Below are 15,969 nucleotides of genomic sequence, written 5' to 3'. Positions count from 1 at the left end.
TCTCCACAACAATAAAACAGAGTTTATTCTATAGACTGAATCAACGTGAAATCCCAAACTTCTATATTTCTGTTGTTTTTTAGCCATAACTGTAACATTTAAAGGTCCACAGTGAAACACGGCCGTCCGGCTTATCTGACGTTTCTGCTCTGATTATATTTGATGTAGTTTGACATCAACACAACAGCAACATCTCAGACTAACTGTGACCCGACAGGATAATAAGGTCCCGAAACTAACATTAGTGAAAGTGTTGTTATTAATGAGATATGACATCATCAAACATGTATTTTAGATGATTAGATGATGTATACACTGTAACAGGGCTCCTCAAAGTCTGGACATTTACTGTCGGCTCCTAAATCGCAGATACACAATGTGTCTGGTTTGCTCCAGTAGACAGTTTCTACACATGAATGTAGTTACTTCTCCTTCTTCTTCTCCTTCATCACACTATTGTGTCACACTAGTAATAAACCTTTTTATAGCGTCATGTAGAAGTGGGTCAACCACAACACTGTGATCTCTCTGCAATAAGGAAGTCTGCTTCATGTTTCTGTCGGCTTCACTGACACCACCTTGTGGTAAAAAGACGAGTGTGCACATTTAAGAGAAGTCTGATGGTCTATATTTTTCTTCTTGTCAACAAATTTCATGTTCAGACCAAAACCACCATCATCTTTTCCATCTGTCGGCCACACACTGTTATTAGTCTGACCGACAATCTGAAACTGACTGAAATGAGGAGAAAAGAAAGAAGTTTCAAAACGGACGTCGGCCTTTAAGAAAATAAAATAATAAGTCAGGAAAAGACTCCGGTGTGAATCTGCAGCAGGTCTCTGTTCGCCTGCTGTCCGTCACCCGACACGTGATGAAGTGTGTCCGTGTCTTTGGTGTGTTTAGGTGGTGAGGTTTCTGCTCGAGTGCAACGCCAAACTGAACAAGAAGGATCACTATGGCAACACTCCTCTAATACACGCCTGTCTCTGTGGAAACGTGGAGACCGCCACCACCCTGCTACAGGTAAACACCTGATGTTAAAGTCGCCTCCGTCTGAATGACAAGAAGCCGTCTCTTTAACACACACACACACAAACAAAGACACACACACTCTTAAGGGCCAGTTACATTTGCAAGATATCAAATGAGCTTTAATGTGTCCGTGCAGAGTAACGCGTTGGTGAACATCGCGAACCTTCAGGGCAACACCGCCCTCCATGAGGCGGTGCGGGGCGGACACCAGCCGCTGGTGGAGCTGCTGCTGAGGGGCGGAGCCTCGCCCGGCCTCAGGAACAAGAGGCAGAGGACACCGCTGGACTGCGCCTACGAGCTGGGCGGCAAGGTGAGTTAACACACACACACACACTGCAGAGACGCTGCATTGACTTTGATTAACAATCGATGAACAGTGTGAGCAGTAACAAACGTTTTCTTCTGCAGAACACTGAGATCCTGCGAGCTCTGCAGAAAGCGTCCGGACTTTCCCCCGACGCCGAACCAATCAAACTCCTGTCGGTGCCCAAAGGAGCTCTGGGTAACGAATATCAGAATTAGTGCTTGAATGTTGTCAGCTTCCAAGAGATGATGTCATTTATTTCAAGCTTTGAAACGAGGTTGAACATTTCTCGTGTGTTATAATCGGATGTTTTGTCAAATTTAGAGAAATCCAGTGTTTTAATTTATTATATTTCACTTCTTGTCGCTGCAGCTCATTCGTTCGTCCAGCGTCTGAGGCTGCAGGATCACGCCAACGGCAGGCGACAGAAGCTGGCTCAGTCCATCAGCAGGTGGCCTCTCACCAAACTTCAGCTCACCCAGAATGAGACAGCAGATTCTGTCAAAGTCATTGTGTTAACTGTGTTTGTGTGTTCTTTGATTTAGGATCCAGCAGATGAAGAAAGGCTCTTCTGGTCCTCCGTCCAGGTGTTCAGCCGCGAACCAGGTACTCTGTTCACTTTCTCACCGAGGATAAACCCTTTAAGGAACAGTTCACCTAAAAATGAAAACTCAGGCATCATCTCCACAAGTCCACAAAACATTTCTGGAGCTTCACAGTAAAACAATGCTGCAGCATTCTGCTAAACAACTGAAGGAGCTGGAGATTTGATTTAAAACGGAAAAAACAACCAAAACAAACAAAATAACTAAATGAAAATGTCATTTAATGCACCAAAAATAATATTAAAGATTAAAATAGTCTTTAATTAATTTATAAAATGTGACATAAATTCATTTTTCTTCCTTTAATCTGCTTTCTTTGTTTTTATTTAATTCTGCATTAATCCCCTATTTATTTACTTCCAATTATATTTTCCATCTTATTCATTAACTTTTAAATATTATTATTTATGACACACTTTGATAATGATACGTACATATGCAACAAATAACATTTGGGGGAATAAATAGGGGTAAAATGCAAAAGTAAGTACAGGAAGGTAAATAAATATGGATGCAAATTAAAACAGAAATGTATGTCACATTTCATAAAACAATAAAAGCTTACATTTATTTTTATTAATATTTTTGGTGCATTCAATTGAGTCATTTATTTATTTTATTTTTTGGCCACTTCAGTCCTCCATACGACCGCATGGTGAGGCTGTAAATATGTCTTTAATTAATCAATTTGGGATTAAATAATGATCTAGTTTTTGGGTGAACTGTCCCTTTAAACATCATGACCTTGTTGTTTCAGTGAGGTTGTAAAAGTCTGACCTTTCCTCTGGCGCCACCCTGAGGACAAACTTTACATTTGAGCTTGACTTTTCCTCCCAGGTGAATCCTGACAGGAGGAGGTTGAGGCGAGGGGAGACGGTGGAGGTCAGCAGCCCCTCAGCGAGCCTCGAGGCCGGGCCCCGGCTGAGAGAGCGGCCCCTGGGTCGCTGTCACACACTGGACTCAGGCGAACAAACACCGGCGCAGCCTGAGCCCGAACACACTCCCCAGCAGAGCGATCAGACAGACGTCACACACAAAACAAGTGAGAGCACTCTGTCAGCAGACGACACACAGCCCGACACCAGTGAAACGCACTCCACTGATGACTGCAGCAGCGGCAGTGAGACTCCACCCTCCTCACCCTCTAATGCACCGACACATCCGGACGACCCGTCTGAACCCCCTCCTGCACACACATCGACTGATAGCTCACACGGTCTCCACCCTCTGAACGGACAGTTGGAGTCATCCGATGACCTGACTCACAGCGAGGCTTTGCAGTCGGAGAGCGAGCGCGGAGACTCCGGTCCCACCAGCCTCGCCGCCCTCCACCCCGCAGCCCAGACTGATGGAGGCGATCAGAGAGACACCAACCAAACACCAGAAAGGAGCGAAGAGTCGAGTCGTGGAGGCTGCGACTGACTTTGAGATGTTGTGAGAGGTCGTGTGAAGAGATTAGAGGAGCAGTGAAAACTGGTTGAAACATCACAACACACACAACTCCACAAAACTACATTTCTGCCAAAAGGAAAAAAAAAGAAAGCACACAGTTTCTGATCACATGTGACTCTGCTGAGGCTAAAGACTCGTACTGTAGCTGACTCCTACCAACTGCTCACCGAGGTTCTGTTTTAATTCAACAGTTTTAATCCTGCAGAAACAATGCAGACAGGAAATCACAACTTACCCAACTTACGAAACAATATATTTTCTCACTTACCTCTTGTTTCATCTAACCATGCAGATAGATTTGCTTCAAATGAAATGATTGACAGGGTTGATGATGTTGTGGTCAAAGAGGGCGGGTCCAACTGATTTCCACTGATGAGACTGCACTTACACCACGAACAGCAGCAGGAACAGCAGCTTTTCCTGCTCAAACTCGAGGAACAAACAGCGTGTCGATAAATTAACCTCCTCTCTGAAGTTCATTTTAAGTTCCTCGGTTCGGCTGTGATGAAGCACATGATTGGTTTTTCGGGGGAGGGGCAGGATATGTGTCGCACAACTGCTGTCTCTGGCGTAGCAGACTTTTCTGTTCTGTCTTACCAGTCCTGCAGACAACATCTCAACACCTCGGCAAATAAGTGAGAAAACGTGTTTGTAATTTGGGTGTACTGGCCCTTTAAAGTCACAAAGAAATACTAAAAGGAAGTTTTTCTGTGTCAGACGTCTTTTTAAAGGTTTATTATCTGATTTTTGATGAATAGTTTGTCACCCACGAATCCCATAAATTCCCTCCTGGTCTCTTTCTCTTATGTTACTTTATTTTTGAATCCCATCACTGTAACTTTCTGTGATTCAGCAAATTTCTCCTCGTTAACTGAACTGTGGGAAAACCAGTCACCTCAAATCAAAACTGCTTTCACTTTTTACCAGCTGACAGTCTTTTCATTTACACTTTTCTTTGCTGATTTAAAGGGAACAGAGTGGAACGATGCACCTTGAAGTAAAAGATGATTTCCTGCATCATGTTTCATCCTGTTACAATTCGAAATATCATTTCGTGGTGACTCTAACAGGTCAGATGTTGTTGGTAACGTGATGTGACTCGATCAGATCCACTCTGAAGGAGTCTCCTGTACCTGTACCTGTACCTCCTCCTCCTCCTCCTCTCACCTGAGTTTGAAGCACTTTCTTCTTCTAGCCTTCACAAAAAGAAAAAGGGATGCAAACTGACGTTATTTTACTTTGATACTGAATGAATTTAGTTGCTTTAGTTTTATTTTAAGCCACTAGACTGTAGCTCTGATCCGAGCACCAGACTTCATTTGAAGAACATGTATATTTTGTTTTGTTTTACTTGATCTGCTCTTTTTTCTCCTGTGTTAGCATCGTACTACTCTTCTCATGTTTTTATTAGGAAACATTTATTTTATTTATGAGCCTTGTTAGCGTGTCGTGTGTTCAGAGAGTTTCAGCGTCTCCTGAATGTGTTTGAATGTGTTTTCTCCACAGACGTAGAACAGGTTAAAGGATCACACCGCTGATTTAAAATGTTTTTGCCCATTAATTAAAAATCTTAAATTTTACATCACTGCCAACTTCAACCACTGATCTTAGTTCATTTCTGTGAAAATCAACATGCAGAGACTTGCTACAGATAGACAATAAATCACAGTTTAACAGCTGTTTTTGTGAGAGCAATTTTCATACGTGTATTAATTGATTTAACAATAAAGGTGCTCCTGAACAAAGAACAGTAGCACATGACATATAGGTTAAAATAAATGAAATATACATTATAATAATAACAAATCATGATAGGAAGGATAGTAAAACTGACAATGAAAAATAACAGTCGACTGCCCAGAAATGTAAAATTGATAGAAACATGAATTTTTTGTGTTTTGCATTTCAAATTTGTTTCTTGTCTGCAGCTGCTTTGTCCCAGCATCCTTGAACGCACCGATACAACAACTAAATGAAACAACACAAAACATTGTGCGACAGAACAAAGTTTAATTTGAGTAAAATAATGAAACCCAGAACTTATTGAAGAATTCATGGCTTCATATTAAAGAGGGTTTTCAGAGAAGATTTCAAAGATGCTAATGATGTAGCCTGAATGATTTCAACAGGCTCATTGATCTTAGAGAGCAGCCCGGCACATGCAGGGTTAGTAGATCTTCAGTGTTATTTGGGGCCTTAAAAGTGATGAGGAACATTTTAAAACCAATATGAAATAAAACAGGCAGCCAGTGTAAGCTGGCTTGGACTGGAGTAATGTGCTCGAGTAGTTTTCAAGTAGTTTGAATGAATACTCTCTGTTGGTGCAGAACATCGTGGCAGAGATGGTCAGAAATCAAGACACACCTGCACACAGTCGATCATAAACCTGCATACGGTTTATTCTTCTAAACATCACATCCCAGAACAAGATCAGAATTAAAAGTGAAAATAATTTTCTGTTGCAGCTCAAATTAGAAAACAAGTTGAACTTTTAGTTTTACAGGTTTGTAAAAAGTTTCCCAAAGTTATACTTCAGTAAAAAGTAGATAGTGTTAAAATATGACTTAGATAAAAGTGAAAATCACCCATTCAACTAGTACTCGAGTAAAAGTCTTAAAGTAGCTGATATTAAATACTCAAGTATCAAAAGTACAAGTAAAAGTAAACTACACATAGTTTTGCGTGTATGTACAGTAAACTGTTTATTATCAGATCTGATATTCAGCATTTTTCTGATTATCGGAGTCATTTTTAAAAAAAAAATCTGATTTCCGATAAAATAAATTAGTTTAAAAAATGCACTACCTTTGCTCTGATGCAGTTTGTAATCTGCAAAGTAACTAGTTACTAAAGTTTTCAAGTAAATGTTGTGGGAAAAGTGGACAAAAGTACAGTGTGCCTCCAAAATGTAGTGAAGTGGAAGTGTACAGCAGCAGATAGATAATAGTCAAGTATAGTACATCAATAATGTACTTAGTAAAGTATTTGAGTAAATGTACTTAGTTACATTCCATCGTTGGTTTAACATCAAGAATTTATTTAAATGTGATGCAGAACAATAAAACACCTCACTGCATTTTAAGATTATCAATATAATTATTTTACAGGCTAATAACTGATTCTTATATTGAATTTATTGATTGAATTCAGTATTGATGGATCAGGTTCAGGTCTCTGCGAGTTGAATTTTGAGGTAAACTGACATGAAGTGATCGATCGGCTGCCTGCAGGATCAATGTGAGAACAGATTTTGCAGCAGTGATGTAAAAAACAATGAGCAAAAGCAGCAGTTTGGTCCTTTAATGTTAGAAGATATTTAATCGTATTTAATACAGCTGCATCACAACATAATGAAACAGCTGCCGTACTGTACAACTGTCCCCACCAGTGTTGCTGTTCACACTCGTGTCACGTTCACACAGCTCGCTTCCTGTTTGTGTCGGACTGCAGACTGTTTCAGGTCTCACTGACCTTCAGGACCTCGTCGACCCTCTGTTCTCTGCTCCACTCAGTTGTTTCACTGTAAACCGTCCGTCTGTTTCCACTCGATGTGTTTTTCTGAAAAGCAGCGTCTTTGTGTTCCACACTGTCTGTTTACTTTTAAGGAACAGTTCACCCAAAAAATGTAAATTCACTCATCATCTCCTCCCTCCATGCTGATGAAGGTCAGCTGAAGTGTCGTAGTCCACAAAACATTTCTGGAGCTTCACAGTAAAACAGAGTTGCAGCATTCTGCTAAACAACTGAAGCAGCTGGGGAGATTTTGGCTTGTGGGTGCACATGCTCAACTGCACGTGGAGGGTGCAAATAATGTTTTTTTCAAATCGGTTTTAAACGTTTTAAATCGAGTCTCCAGCTGCTTCAGTTGTTGCTGTGAAAAACTTCACCTGACTTTCCATCAGCAACAGTGACTGAATTCTCACTTTTGGCTGAACTGTCCCTTTAAGCCTAGAAGGATGTCAAACCCAATCAGAAGTCTTAATTATTTTTGTACCACTGTTTATAATTTCAGGTTTGGATGTTTAAACATGATGTGAATGTGCCTTATTTAATTCACACACAAATAACCGACAATAAAACTCATTGAGACTAATTGTTTTTGTTTCCGTTGGGTTTTATTCACTGAAGAAGCTGAAATAATCAAATAAATGATGTTTATTAATTGACGCCCCCTGATGACGCAGGCTCGCCGATGACGTCACTGAAAACATGCCGTCGTTATAAAAAGGCGTATCAATGAGAGCAGAGCGGAACTGCTTTTAGCATGTTGCTGCTTCATCCACAAGTTTAACGTCGTCCCGGTGAGAATAATCATCAACCACTGAATGAAACGACTTGTAGAGATGATAACGAGTCTTGTGTTGGTTTACATGTCTGGTGCTTAACGTGTTAAAAAAGATAAAGGCGGAACGTTAGCTCAAGAGATGACAGCTATGTTGATAAGCTAGCTGTTAGCTGACAGCTAGCTTAGGTTGACTAGTCTAACTTGTGTCTCAGCTATTAAACAAATAATCGTCTTGTGTGTTTGACGTTTTAAGGTCTGTGTTTGTAACCAGACGTCAACACTAGAGCTTTTTACCGGTGAATAAATGTTGCTAACGTACACAGCTAAAGCAGCATAGCTGCTACGTTTGTTATGCTAAAGTAATGGGCTAGCTTAGCTAAATATCGCTGTGGGAACGTTACCATGTATTTTTAATTTACAGCACACAGATCAACAGTGCTGGAAACCTTTTATCGTTTTAATTAGAAATAACGAAAATCATAATCGAAGTCAGTCCAGCAGGTGGAGAGTAATATTTTTGTTAGCCAGCTGCTAGCTTTAACATCTGTAAGCTTAGAAGTCAAAAAGTAGTGATGTTTACACCCCAAAGGCAAAATAAAGATCTAGTTTATCTAATTTTTATCACCATTGATTGAATGTTGACTACATGAACATTTATCCAGGGGTGAAGATGTTTTCAAGAAGTACTAATGCCTCATTGAAAAGTAAAAGTTCTACATTTAAAACCTTTAGTAAAAGTGTGTCAGTATTGTCAACAAAATGCACTTCAAGTATTTAAAGTTAAAGTACTCGCTGTGTGTAGTACTGTGAAATGTTCCCTGTCAGCTTCATCGTGTTCACTAATGTTTCTGGATCACTGCTGTATTAATGTGTATGTTGCATTTTACTGCTGTAGATGTTAAAGTTACAATATTAATGAGGTCATAATACAAACTTTTTGTTCTAAAAGTGAATAAACCAGCTGTTCTCAGAGGAAAATAAGGTCCCAGAACACTGTTTGAAGCTAGAAAGGTGGCAGGGTCCGCCACATAAAAACAGTATGACATTGTGTTGTCCTTTAAGGTCAGTTTGTTTATTCAGTTTATCCAGTCATGAAAACAAAGAGAGTTTGATTATTTAGTTTGTTTAGGCAGAAAAAAATCCGCCAATGAAAATCTTTCTCTGCTCATTAACATTTCCTCACCAAAACTACAGACTGCACCTTTAAGGTTGAGCTCATTTAACCACTTTATCCACTGTGGGCTCGCGTCTACAGCGGTGCATCCTGCTCTGTAATGTTATTGTAGCGTGTCGGTCCCGTCAGAACCACGTTTCTCTAACAAGTTAGAAAAACGGCCTGTTTCCAGCTTTGTGACGATGCATGTTCCAGTTTCTTTAGATCAATTAGTAATTAACAGTACTCGAGTAAATGTACTTGATCAGCTTCCACCTTTTATCTCTGCTGCCTGCAGCAATGTAATCCAGAGGAGAAGCAGTTAGTGACTCCACGGAGCAGCTGGAGGAGGAAATAAAGTTAGAGGCACTTTCAAGTAAGTATTCATCATTCTGGCTCTGAACTTTTATCTTCAGTGTTTTCTCTGGGATGTTGCATTACAGTGATTTTCTTCTGACACTTTTTTTCACTTGCTCATATTCTCTGATAATGTATGCATGTATGGGGGAAGGAGTGACTGAGTTCTGGATGTATTGGAGTTCATTTAGGACTTTGGATAGTGTGCCATATGGTACAATCTGAGTCAAATCAAATCACAAGAACTGCCTTCCTTCAACTAAAAAACATAGGTCGTCTTCACCCATCACTTTCCTTCTCTGCTGTCGACACTGATCCATGCCTTTATCACATCCAGAACTGACTACTGCATAAATGAGTTATTAGCAGCTGAAATCCAAATGTTGTAAATATCCTCGATCCCTGAACGATCTGTATCGGTTAAAACTCACTTTACATACTTCTTACTTTTCTACCTGGTTCACTCCATCAGGGCACAATGTCCTCAGGCCACAGGCTGAGAGACGTGGAGCAGCAGCGCCCCCTGCTGGACGGGGAGGAGGTGGTGGAGAGCGCCCACAGCGATGCAAATCAGCTGTGGTTCATCCAGGACTGCTGCGGCATGGTGTGCGCCTTCATCACCTGGTTCCTGGTCTTCTTCGCTGACTTTGTGGTCACCTTCGTCATGCTGCTGCCCTCCAGGAGCTTCTGGTACGCAGTGGTCAACGGGGTGGTCTTCAACAGCCTGGCTGTGCTGGCTCTGGCCTCCCACCTCCGCACCATGCTGACCGACCCGGTGAGGAACCTGAGGGTTTAAGGGCGAGACCAGCTGCCTGATGTTAGTTTCATGGGGAAAACAGAAGCTGGAAGAACAAGTAGTCTTAAAGGGAAATGATGGTATTTTTAAACCCGGTGTGTGAATGAAGCTGTTTATATGTCTTCAATTGGCTGCAACATTTTGCTGCAACTCTGTTACAAAACTACGTCCACTTAAAATGCTCGTTTTTGGTGAAATAAAAAAAATCCTTTTTGGAACCAGAAACACGACGAGACTCTGAAATCTTGCAAGAAGTTCTTTGTTACAGGAAGACAAAGGTGGAAACGTGCAGTTGGAGGGAGCAGTTTAGTTTAGAGGGTTTAACTTACAGGAACTTCCAGCAAGAATTTATTTCCAAAGTCGTGACTGAATATACTGAAGCAACAACTCGCCTTGCGATTTCAGTGAGACTTCTCCTTGAGCAAGACTTGTGTTTTGTGGTCATGTCTGCATCGTGTGACAGCCACAACACAGCCACCTAGACAAGTCTTGTGTTTCTTCCATCTGCACCCGTCAAGTCTATTTTTGATGGAAGCAAAAGTCAAGTCAAATCCGTCAAGTCTATTTTTGATGGAAGCAAAAGTCAAGTCAAATCCGTCAAGTCTATTTTTGATGGAAGCAGACAGCAGCCGAATCGATCGGCACAAAACAAATTGAGCCAGACAGAAAGTCAGACAGCAAAACAGCACAGAGCACCCGGTCAATGTTCAAAAATAAAGCACCCTGTGCAGACGCTCTCTGAGCTAATAAACACATTTAAAACACAGAAACAGCAAAACCATTTAACCATGTATCCTACATATACTCATGGAAGAATCACAAAAATAAAGGAAAAATGACAAAATAAACACAATCTGAGGAACTCCTCTACATCAGGCAGACATGACACTGCCTGCCTGGTGGGACATGAAGCTGTGTGGAGGACTCAACACACAGCAGGTAACAGAGATGTGCCAGGTGGAATCAGCCTCAGCCTGTCGGAGACAAAAATGAGCAGCATTAGTGACGAAGCTTTGACGGTCAGAGTTTCCCCAAAGGTTCCTGTTGCAGCTGCGGCTGCCAGCTGAGGCGACTCTACGGGAATGTTTCACAGGTTTAAAAAGTGCTGAAATAAAATTTTTCCTGTCTTTTCATTTCGTGTCTCCTCCCTCATCTCCTCAGGGAGCCGTTCCAAAAGGAAACGCCACTAAAAAGTACATGGAGAGTCTGCAGCTGAAGCCGGGCGAAGTCATCTACAAATGTCCAAAATGCTGCAGCATCAAACCGGAGAGGGCTCATCACTGCAGGTCAGCGTGACTCAGACTGCCAGGAGGGAGTTTCAGCAATAACTCTGCTGTGTTTAAAGCTTTAGAGATTGATTTGTGGTTTTTTCTGGGTACTTGGGATGAAATCAAAAAAATGTATTTGCCTTAAAAAGTTGCACGCAGGTTTCTTCAGCTGCTCAATGTTCCTGTTTCCTCACCAGCTGGTCTCTAACTGCATCTGTCTGGTGTTTGGTGCTGAGCAGGTCGTCTTTATCTGAGGTCAAGAACGAACATTAGATCCTTTCTGTGGAATTTTTCTGAAAATGGAGACGTCTCATACATTTCCTGTTAGAGGCAGAGAGAAAGATGCCAACATGTTTCTCTTTGTTGTCATCTCGAGCTGTTATTCCCTCATCTGTTAAAACAATCACTGCCTTGTTGAAATCTTTGAGACGGTTAAGAGCTGATAAGTTAGTCAGTCGTCAGGAAGTAACGCTGGTTGTATGTTTCCTTCTTCTTCTACAGCATCTGTAAGCGCTGCATCCGTAAGATGGACCACCACTGTCCCTGGGTCAACAACTGCGTCGGAGAGAAAAACCAACGCTTCTTCGTCCTCTTCACTGTGAGTTCAACCGCTGGTGTTTCCACACACTGAGATGATTTTGATAATGACATATTTTTCTCTCTTTAATGTTCAATCGTGACTCTTGGAAACCAGCCAGTCTACGTCTGCTGATGAGGAAGGTGACAAATCTGTGTGTGAATAGAGTAGACTTTAGTTTTAGTTAGAAACATCGGTAGAGCTCAGAGTTTGCACTAAAAGTGACTTTCACTGATTGAAAGTCTACTCGTCAAAGAGTCAAACATTTAATAAATGAAATCATCATGACAGAATTTAAAAGATACGTCTGTTGGTACCAGCAGTGAATCACAGCCTGACACATCTTCTTCCTCTGGACCATCAGTGAGCCACGCTGCTGCACCGGGGACATGTTTCCTTCATTCCCATTTTATCACATATGTTTCATAATAAAATGAACCTCGGTGAATGTTTCCCATGCGGCACCACGTCAGGCTGAAACTGACCAGAGTGAAGAGGGCTGATGTGTTTTCCTCCGTCCACAGATGTACATCGCTATGATCTCGGGTCACGCTCTGGCTCTCTGTGGATACCAGTTCGTCACCTGCATCAGAGTCCAGTGGAGCGGTGAGATTCACTTTCTGCTGATGTTCTGTTATCCTCAGTTAGTTCTCTCCTGCAGAGCTTTGAACCTCGTGTACACAATGCCAGCATCAAAAGCTCTGTCAGATTCTTCATGTTTCATTCTTTGATCAGATTTGAATCATGTTGTGTTTGAGTTTTTCTCTGTGGTGAATTTCAAACCACAGCCAGCACTGTTGTGACTGAAGCCGTCTGTAGTTCACGTTGTAACTGTGTTGTTGTTCTGGGTCAGAGTGCAGCGACTTCTCTCCTCCGGTGACCATGATGCTGATGATCTTCCTCTGCATGGAGGCCCTCCTCTTCCTCACCTTCACAGCTGTTATGTTCAGCACTCAGCTGCACTCCATCTGCAACGACGAGACGGTGAGGACATAAACTCAGGTTCCCTTTTACCGATGTGTGTGTCGGCTCTGACACCGTCCTCACGCAGCCAGTGTGGCTGATGTAACCTGCGGTCTGTGTATCTGCCCTGTTATGAGTCTGTCTGAGGGTATTTTTCTGTGTCAGTTGAAGACGTGTAATTATTCTGAGTGACGAGCTTGTTTGTATTTGTTCGTGTCAGGAGATCGAGCGTCTGAAGAACGAGAAGCCGACGTGGGAGCGTCAGACTCGCTGGGCCGGGCTGAGGTCTGTGTTTGGAGGTCAGTCGTCACTGATGTGGATCAGCCCCTTCGCTGGACTCAAACTACCAACCTTAATCCACAAACGCACCTGGAGGGGCGGGGCAGAGTTCTCTGTCTGACTCCTGTCTGTCAAACACTACACAGTGGAGGGATTCAAACCAAACAACAGTGGTGCTGTCTGTTTCGTGGTGCTGATGAACCTGCAGCGAGTCCAGCTGGCCTCACAGATCCCAACAGGATGTTTCTGAGCCGGAGAAACCAGGTGATTGGTCTCCATCTTCATCATACCTTCCTCACCAGTGAGGGAGCATCGTCCCTACTGGGAGTGAGCACAGATGTGTCCCGGTCCGACTGGAGGCCGGCGCTGCTACACGTGAAGAATCTTAATCTTTTTATTGCTCTGACAACACGTTCAGACTCAGAGTCTGGATGTTTTTACTAAATGTGCTCGTTAAGATGCTGGATCTTCTTAGAGCAGTTACTGACCACAGACTCTATTATTGGACTGATAATCATATGAACCACTGCTGTAACTGAAGGCGTATGTAGAAGTTGATCTGCACCGCGTGCGTCAACATCAAGCTGTCGCAATGAAATGAAATATTATACAATTAATATAATGATTCTTCCTTTCTGTTGACTTTAAAAGACACGATGTGCATCTGTTTAAAGGGACCCTGTGGAGAATCAAAAAATGTTCCTACATTCAGTGTTAATCATCAGAACTCATCGTGTGGATCCTCGAGGTCGAACAAAAGTGCTTCTCCTTCAGCCAGTTGTTTTAAATCTTTAATCGCCTGCATCAGTTTTCTATCCTGGTCTTCTTCTGTTGGTTCGCTGCTGTTTGTCAGCTCATTACCACCTGTAGACCAGTGGAGCAGTGTAAGACTGCATGTGCAACAAAACCAGGACCCACTCATAAAAGCGCCTCTCCATAGCACTGCTAAAGGTGAGAACGGGAAACCTGGAAGAAATCAACTTCTTAAATTAACAGAATGCTATAAAAAGTATGAACACCATCGATTTCCTTCCTCACATGCAGTATTTTTAACCATCAATAAAGCCAACACATTTTCTTTAAACCAACAATTTCTTTTCTTTTTTAAAAAGTCCTTTTCAGTTTGGATGTCCACATCACATCAGACCTCTTATATTTTAATCCTAAACATCTTGTTTTTGTTTGGTTTGTTTGTGTGAGTGTTCAGATTGTTGACATGTTGTAAACTAGCTGTTTCAGCTTGATGAATTGACCACCGGAGCCCTCAAAGGGTTTTATAGAAGACAACCTCCTCGACTCTGTTTGCAGCCAAGTTTCATTCACAGCGAGACGAGGCCAAAACCTCGTCTGTGGCCGGACCGTGTCGGGGCCAGTTTATTACCGGGGCAGTCAGTGGTGGAGTTTGTGATTTGAATTTCTGGAAAGTCTTTTCAACAAAATGCAGCAATCAGTTGAAACAAAACATCTCACTTACCTCCGACGGACAAAATGGCCCGGTGGATGTATTTTGTCAGCAGCATCACAGGCTGGCAGAATATACGCGAGAGAAAACAGTTCGGTGTGAAGAAACGTCCTCTGGTGACGTAATAACTGTTCACTTGGAGTAATTGTGATGAGGAAACACTGAGACTCGACTGGATCAATACTGTAACTTCATCGCTCCCTCACTCGGTCACAGACGAACACGTTCGTAGCTAAAATGTCACAAAAAAGTCAAATAAACTTCGTCCCCAAGTGTGAAGGTTTGCTGTTGGACATTAGTAAAGGACTGTGGACCCGTGTGGTGTTTAGCATTTTAAATGTTTGTAAAATCAAAGTCAGTGAAGGTCCAGTTTGTAAGATAGCTGATTTTTGGGTCTCATTCCCAGCTCGTCAGATACTGACGCTTTGGGCTGGTGGCCGGCCCGACCCGCCATCCCAACACATCAGTATTAAACGAGCTGGGAATGACTGGAGAGTTTGTTTTTTTTATTTGTGTTGATTTCAGAAATTCATTTACACGTAAGCTTTGAATGCGACAAATTGTCTTAAATCACGTGTCCGTTGCATTTAGGAACAAATCTGTCCTTCAGTGAGTCTTTCCAGAGGCCTGATGATGTCAAAGTGCCATTTATTTGTGATTTCTACTAAAGTGAACACTGAGTGTGTGTAGTGAGATTGAACCTTGTGTATTGTGCATCAAGCATCACTGAGCTGTTGTGCGATGACTCGAGAACAGGAAATAACCACACCGGCGTCTGTTTCGAACCACAGTGACCATCAGGACTAGACGCTTCTCTTCACATCTCAACAAGATGAACCTGAGTGTTTCTCTTCTGTTCCTGCTGCTTCCTCCTGTTCAGGAGTTTTCTTTATTGATTATTCACTAAACTATTCATCCATAATTTGCTCTTGGATGAAGCACTTCTGCAGATCTTAGGAAAAAGTCTTGACTCGTCTTAAATATCGAAACTCAAACCCTTGAATGGCCTTTAATGAAGTTTTGTAAAATGTTCTTTTTCTCTGTGGTGTTTTTTTCTTTTAATTTCTTCACTTGATCTGATATTTAATTTTGAAAAATGGAAATCATTAAAAGTCCTTCAGTCTAAATCTAAACCTGGTGAGACCAACGGAGAATCTGACCTGCTGAAGATCGTTTCTGTCTTTGTACTTTTGTTTTGTTCTTTAGATTTGAGCCTTTTGTATGTTCATCTCTTTCCATATTATTTCAGACACTTTGAATAAAGTTCCTCTCTACCTCTTAAAAGCATCTCAGCTTCTAACTCCATTTTTACTTTGTCTGAATTCAGTTCCTGAGTTTCCCTCAGTGACGCTGAATTAAATTTTGGTGATCGTCTGACAAAACTACGACTTACAATTGTGTATGTTAAGATACACAATTGTAAGTTGCTAACAGAG

The 15,969-nt window shown here is 41.8% G+C and overlaps 3 protein-coding genes across 3 annotated transcripts in view; 2 read left to right on the top strand and 1 right to left on the bottom strand.

The window, feature by feature from the left end:
• Nucleotides 1-7,486, top strand: part of ankrd27 (ankyrin repeat domain 27 (VPS9 domain)) — a 27,794-nt gene extending 20,308 nt beyond the window's left edge. Inside the window, exons 19-24 of the mRNA XM_084363114.1 lie at nucleotides 904-1,023; nucleotides 1,169-1,342; nucleotides 1,441-1,534; nucleotides 1,709-1,787; nucleotides 1,882-1,942; nucleotides 2,779-7,486. Of these exons, the coding sequence (XP_084219240.1) occupies nucleotides 904-1,023; nucleotides 1,169-1,342; nucleotides 1,441-1,534; nucleotides 1,709-1,787; nucleotides 1,882-1,942; nucleotides 2,779-3,363 (1,113 nt within the window). The 3' untranslated portion in view covers nucleotides 3,364-7,486. The remainder of the gene's footprint in view (nucleotides 1-903; nucleotides 1,024-1,168; nucleotides 1,343-1,440; nucleotides 1,535-1,708; nucleotides 1,788-1,881; nucleotides 1,943-2,778) is intronic.
• iqub (IQ motif and ubiquitin domain containing) overlaps nucleotides 1-15,969 on the bottom strand; it is a 270,442-nt gene that overhangs the window by 196,472 nt on the left and 58,001 nt on the right. The window lies entirely within an intron of this gene.
• On the top strand, nucleotides 7,604-15,820 carry LOC311263375 (palmitoyltransferase ZDHHC7-like). The gene is made up of 8 exons (XM_084363385.1): nucleotides 7,604-7,694; nucleotides 9,130-9,207; nucleotides 9,661-9,963; nucleotides 11,146-11,270; nucleotides 11,754-11,850; nucleotides 12,354-12,435; nucleotides 12,683-12,813; nucleotides 13,013-15,820. The coding sequence occupies exons 3-8, from the start codon at nucleotides 9,667-9,669 to the stop codon at nucleotides 13,190-13,192; spliced, it is 912 nt and encodes a 303-aa protein (XP_084219511.1). The 5' UTR covers nucleotides 7,604-7,694; nucleotides 9,130-9,207; nucleotides 9,661-9,666; the 3' UTR covers nucleotides 13,193-15,820.

The sequence above is a fragment of the Pagrus pagrus genome (genome assembly GCF_965226575.1).
Source record: "Pagrus pagrus genome assembly, chromosome: 10".
Taxonomy (NCBI): domain Eukaryota; kingdom Metazoa; phylum Chordata; class Actinopteri; order Spariformes; family Sparidae; genus Pagrus; species Pagrus pagrus.
The sequence above is the reverse complement of the archived record's forward strand: the minus strand, read 5'-3'. Positions and strand labels throughout refer to the sequence as shown.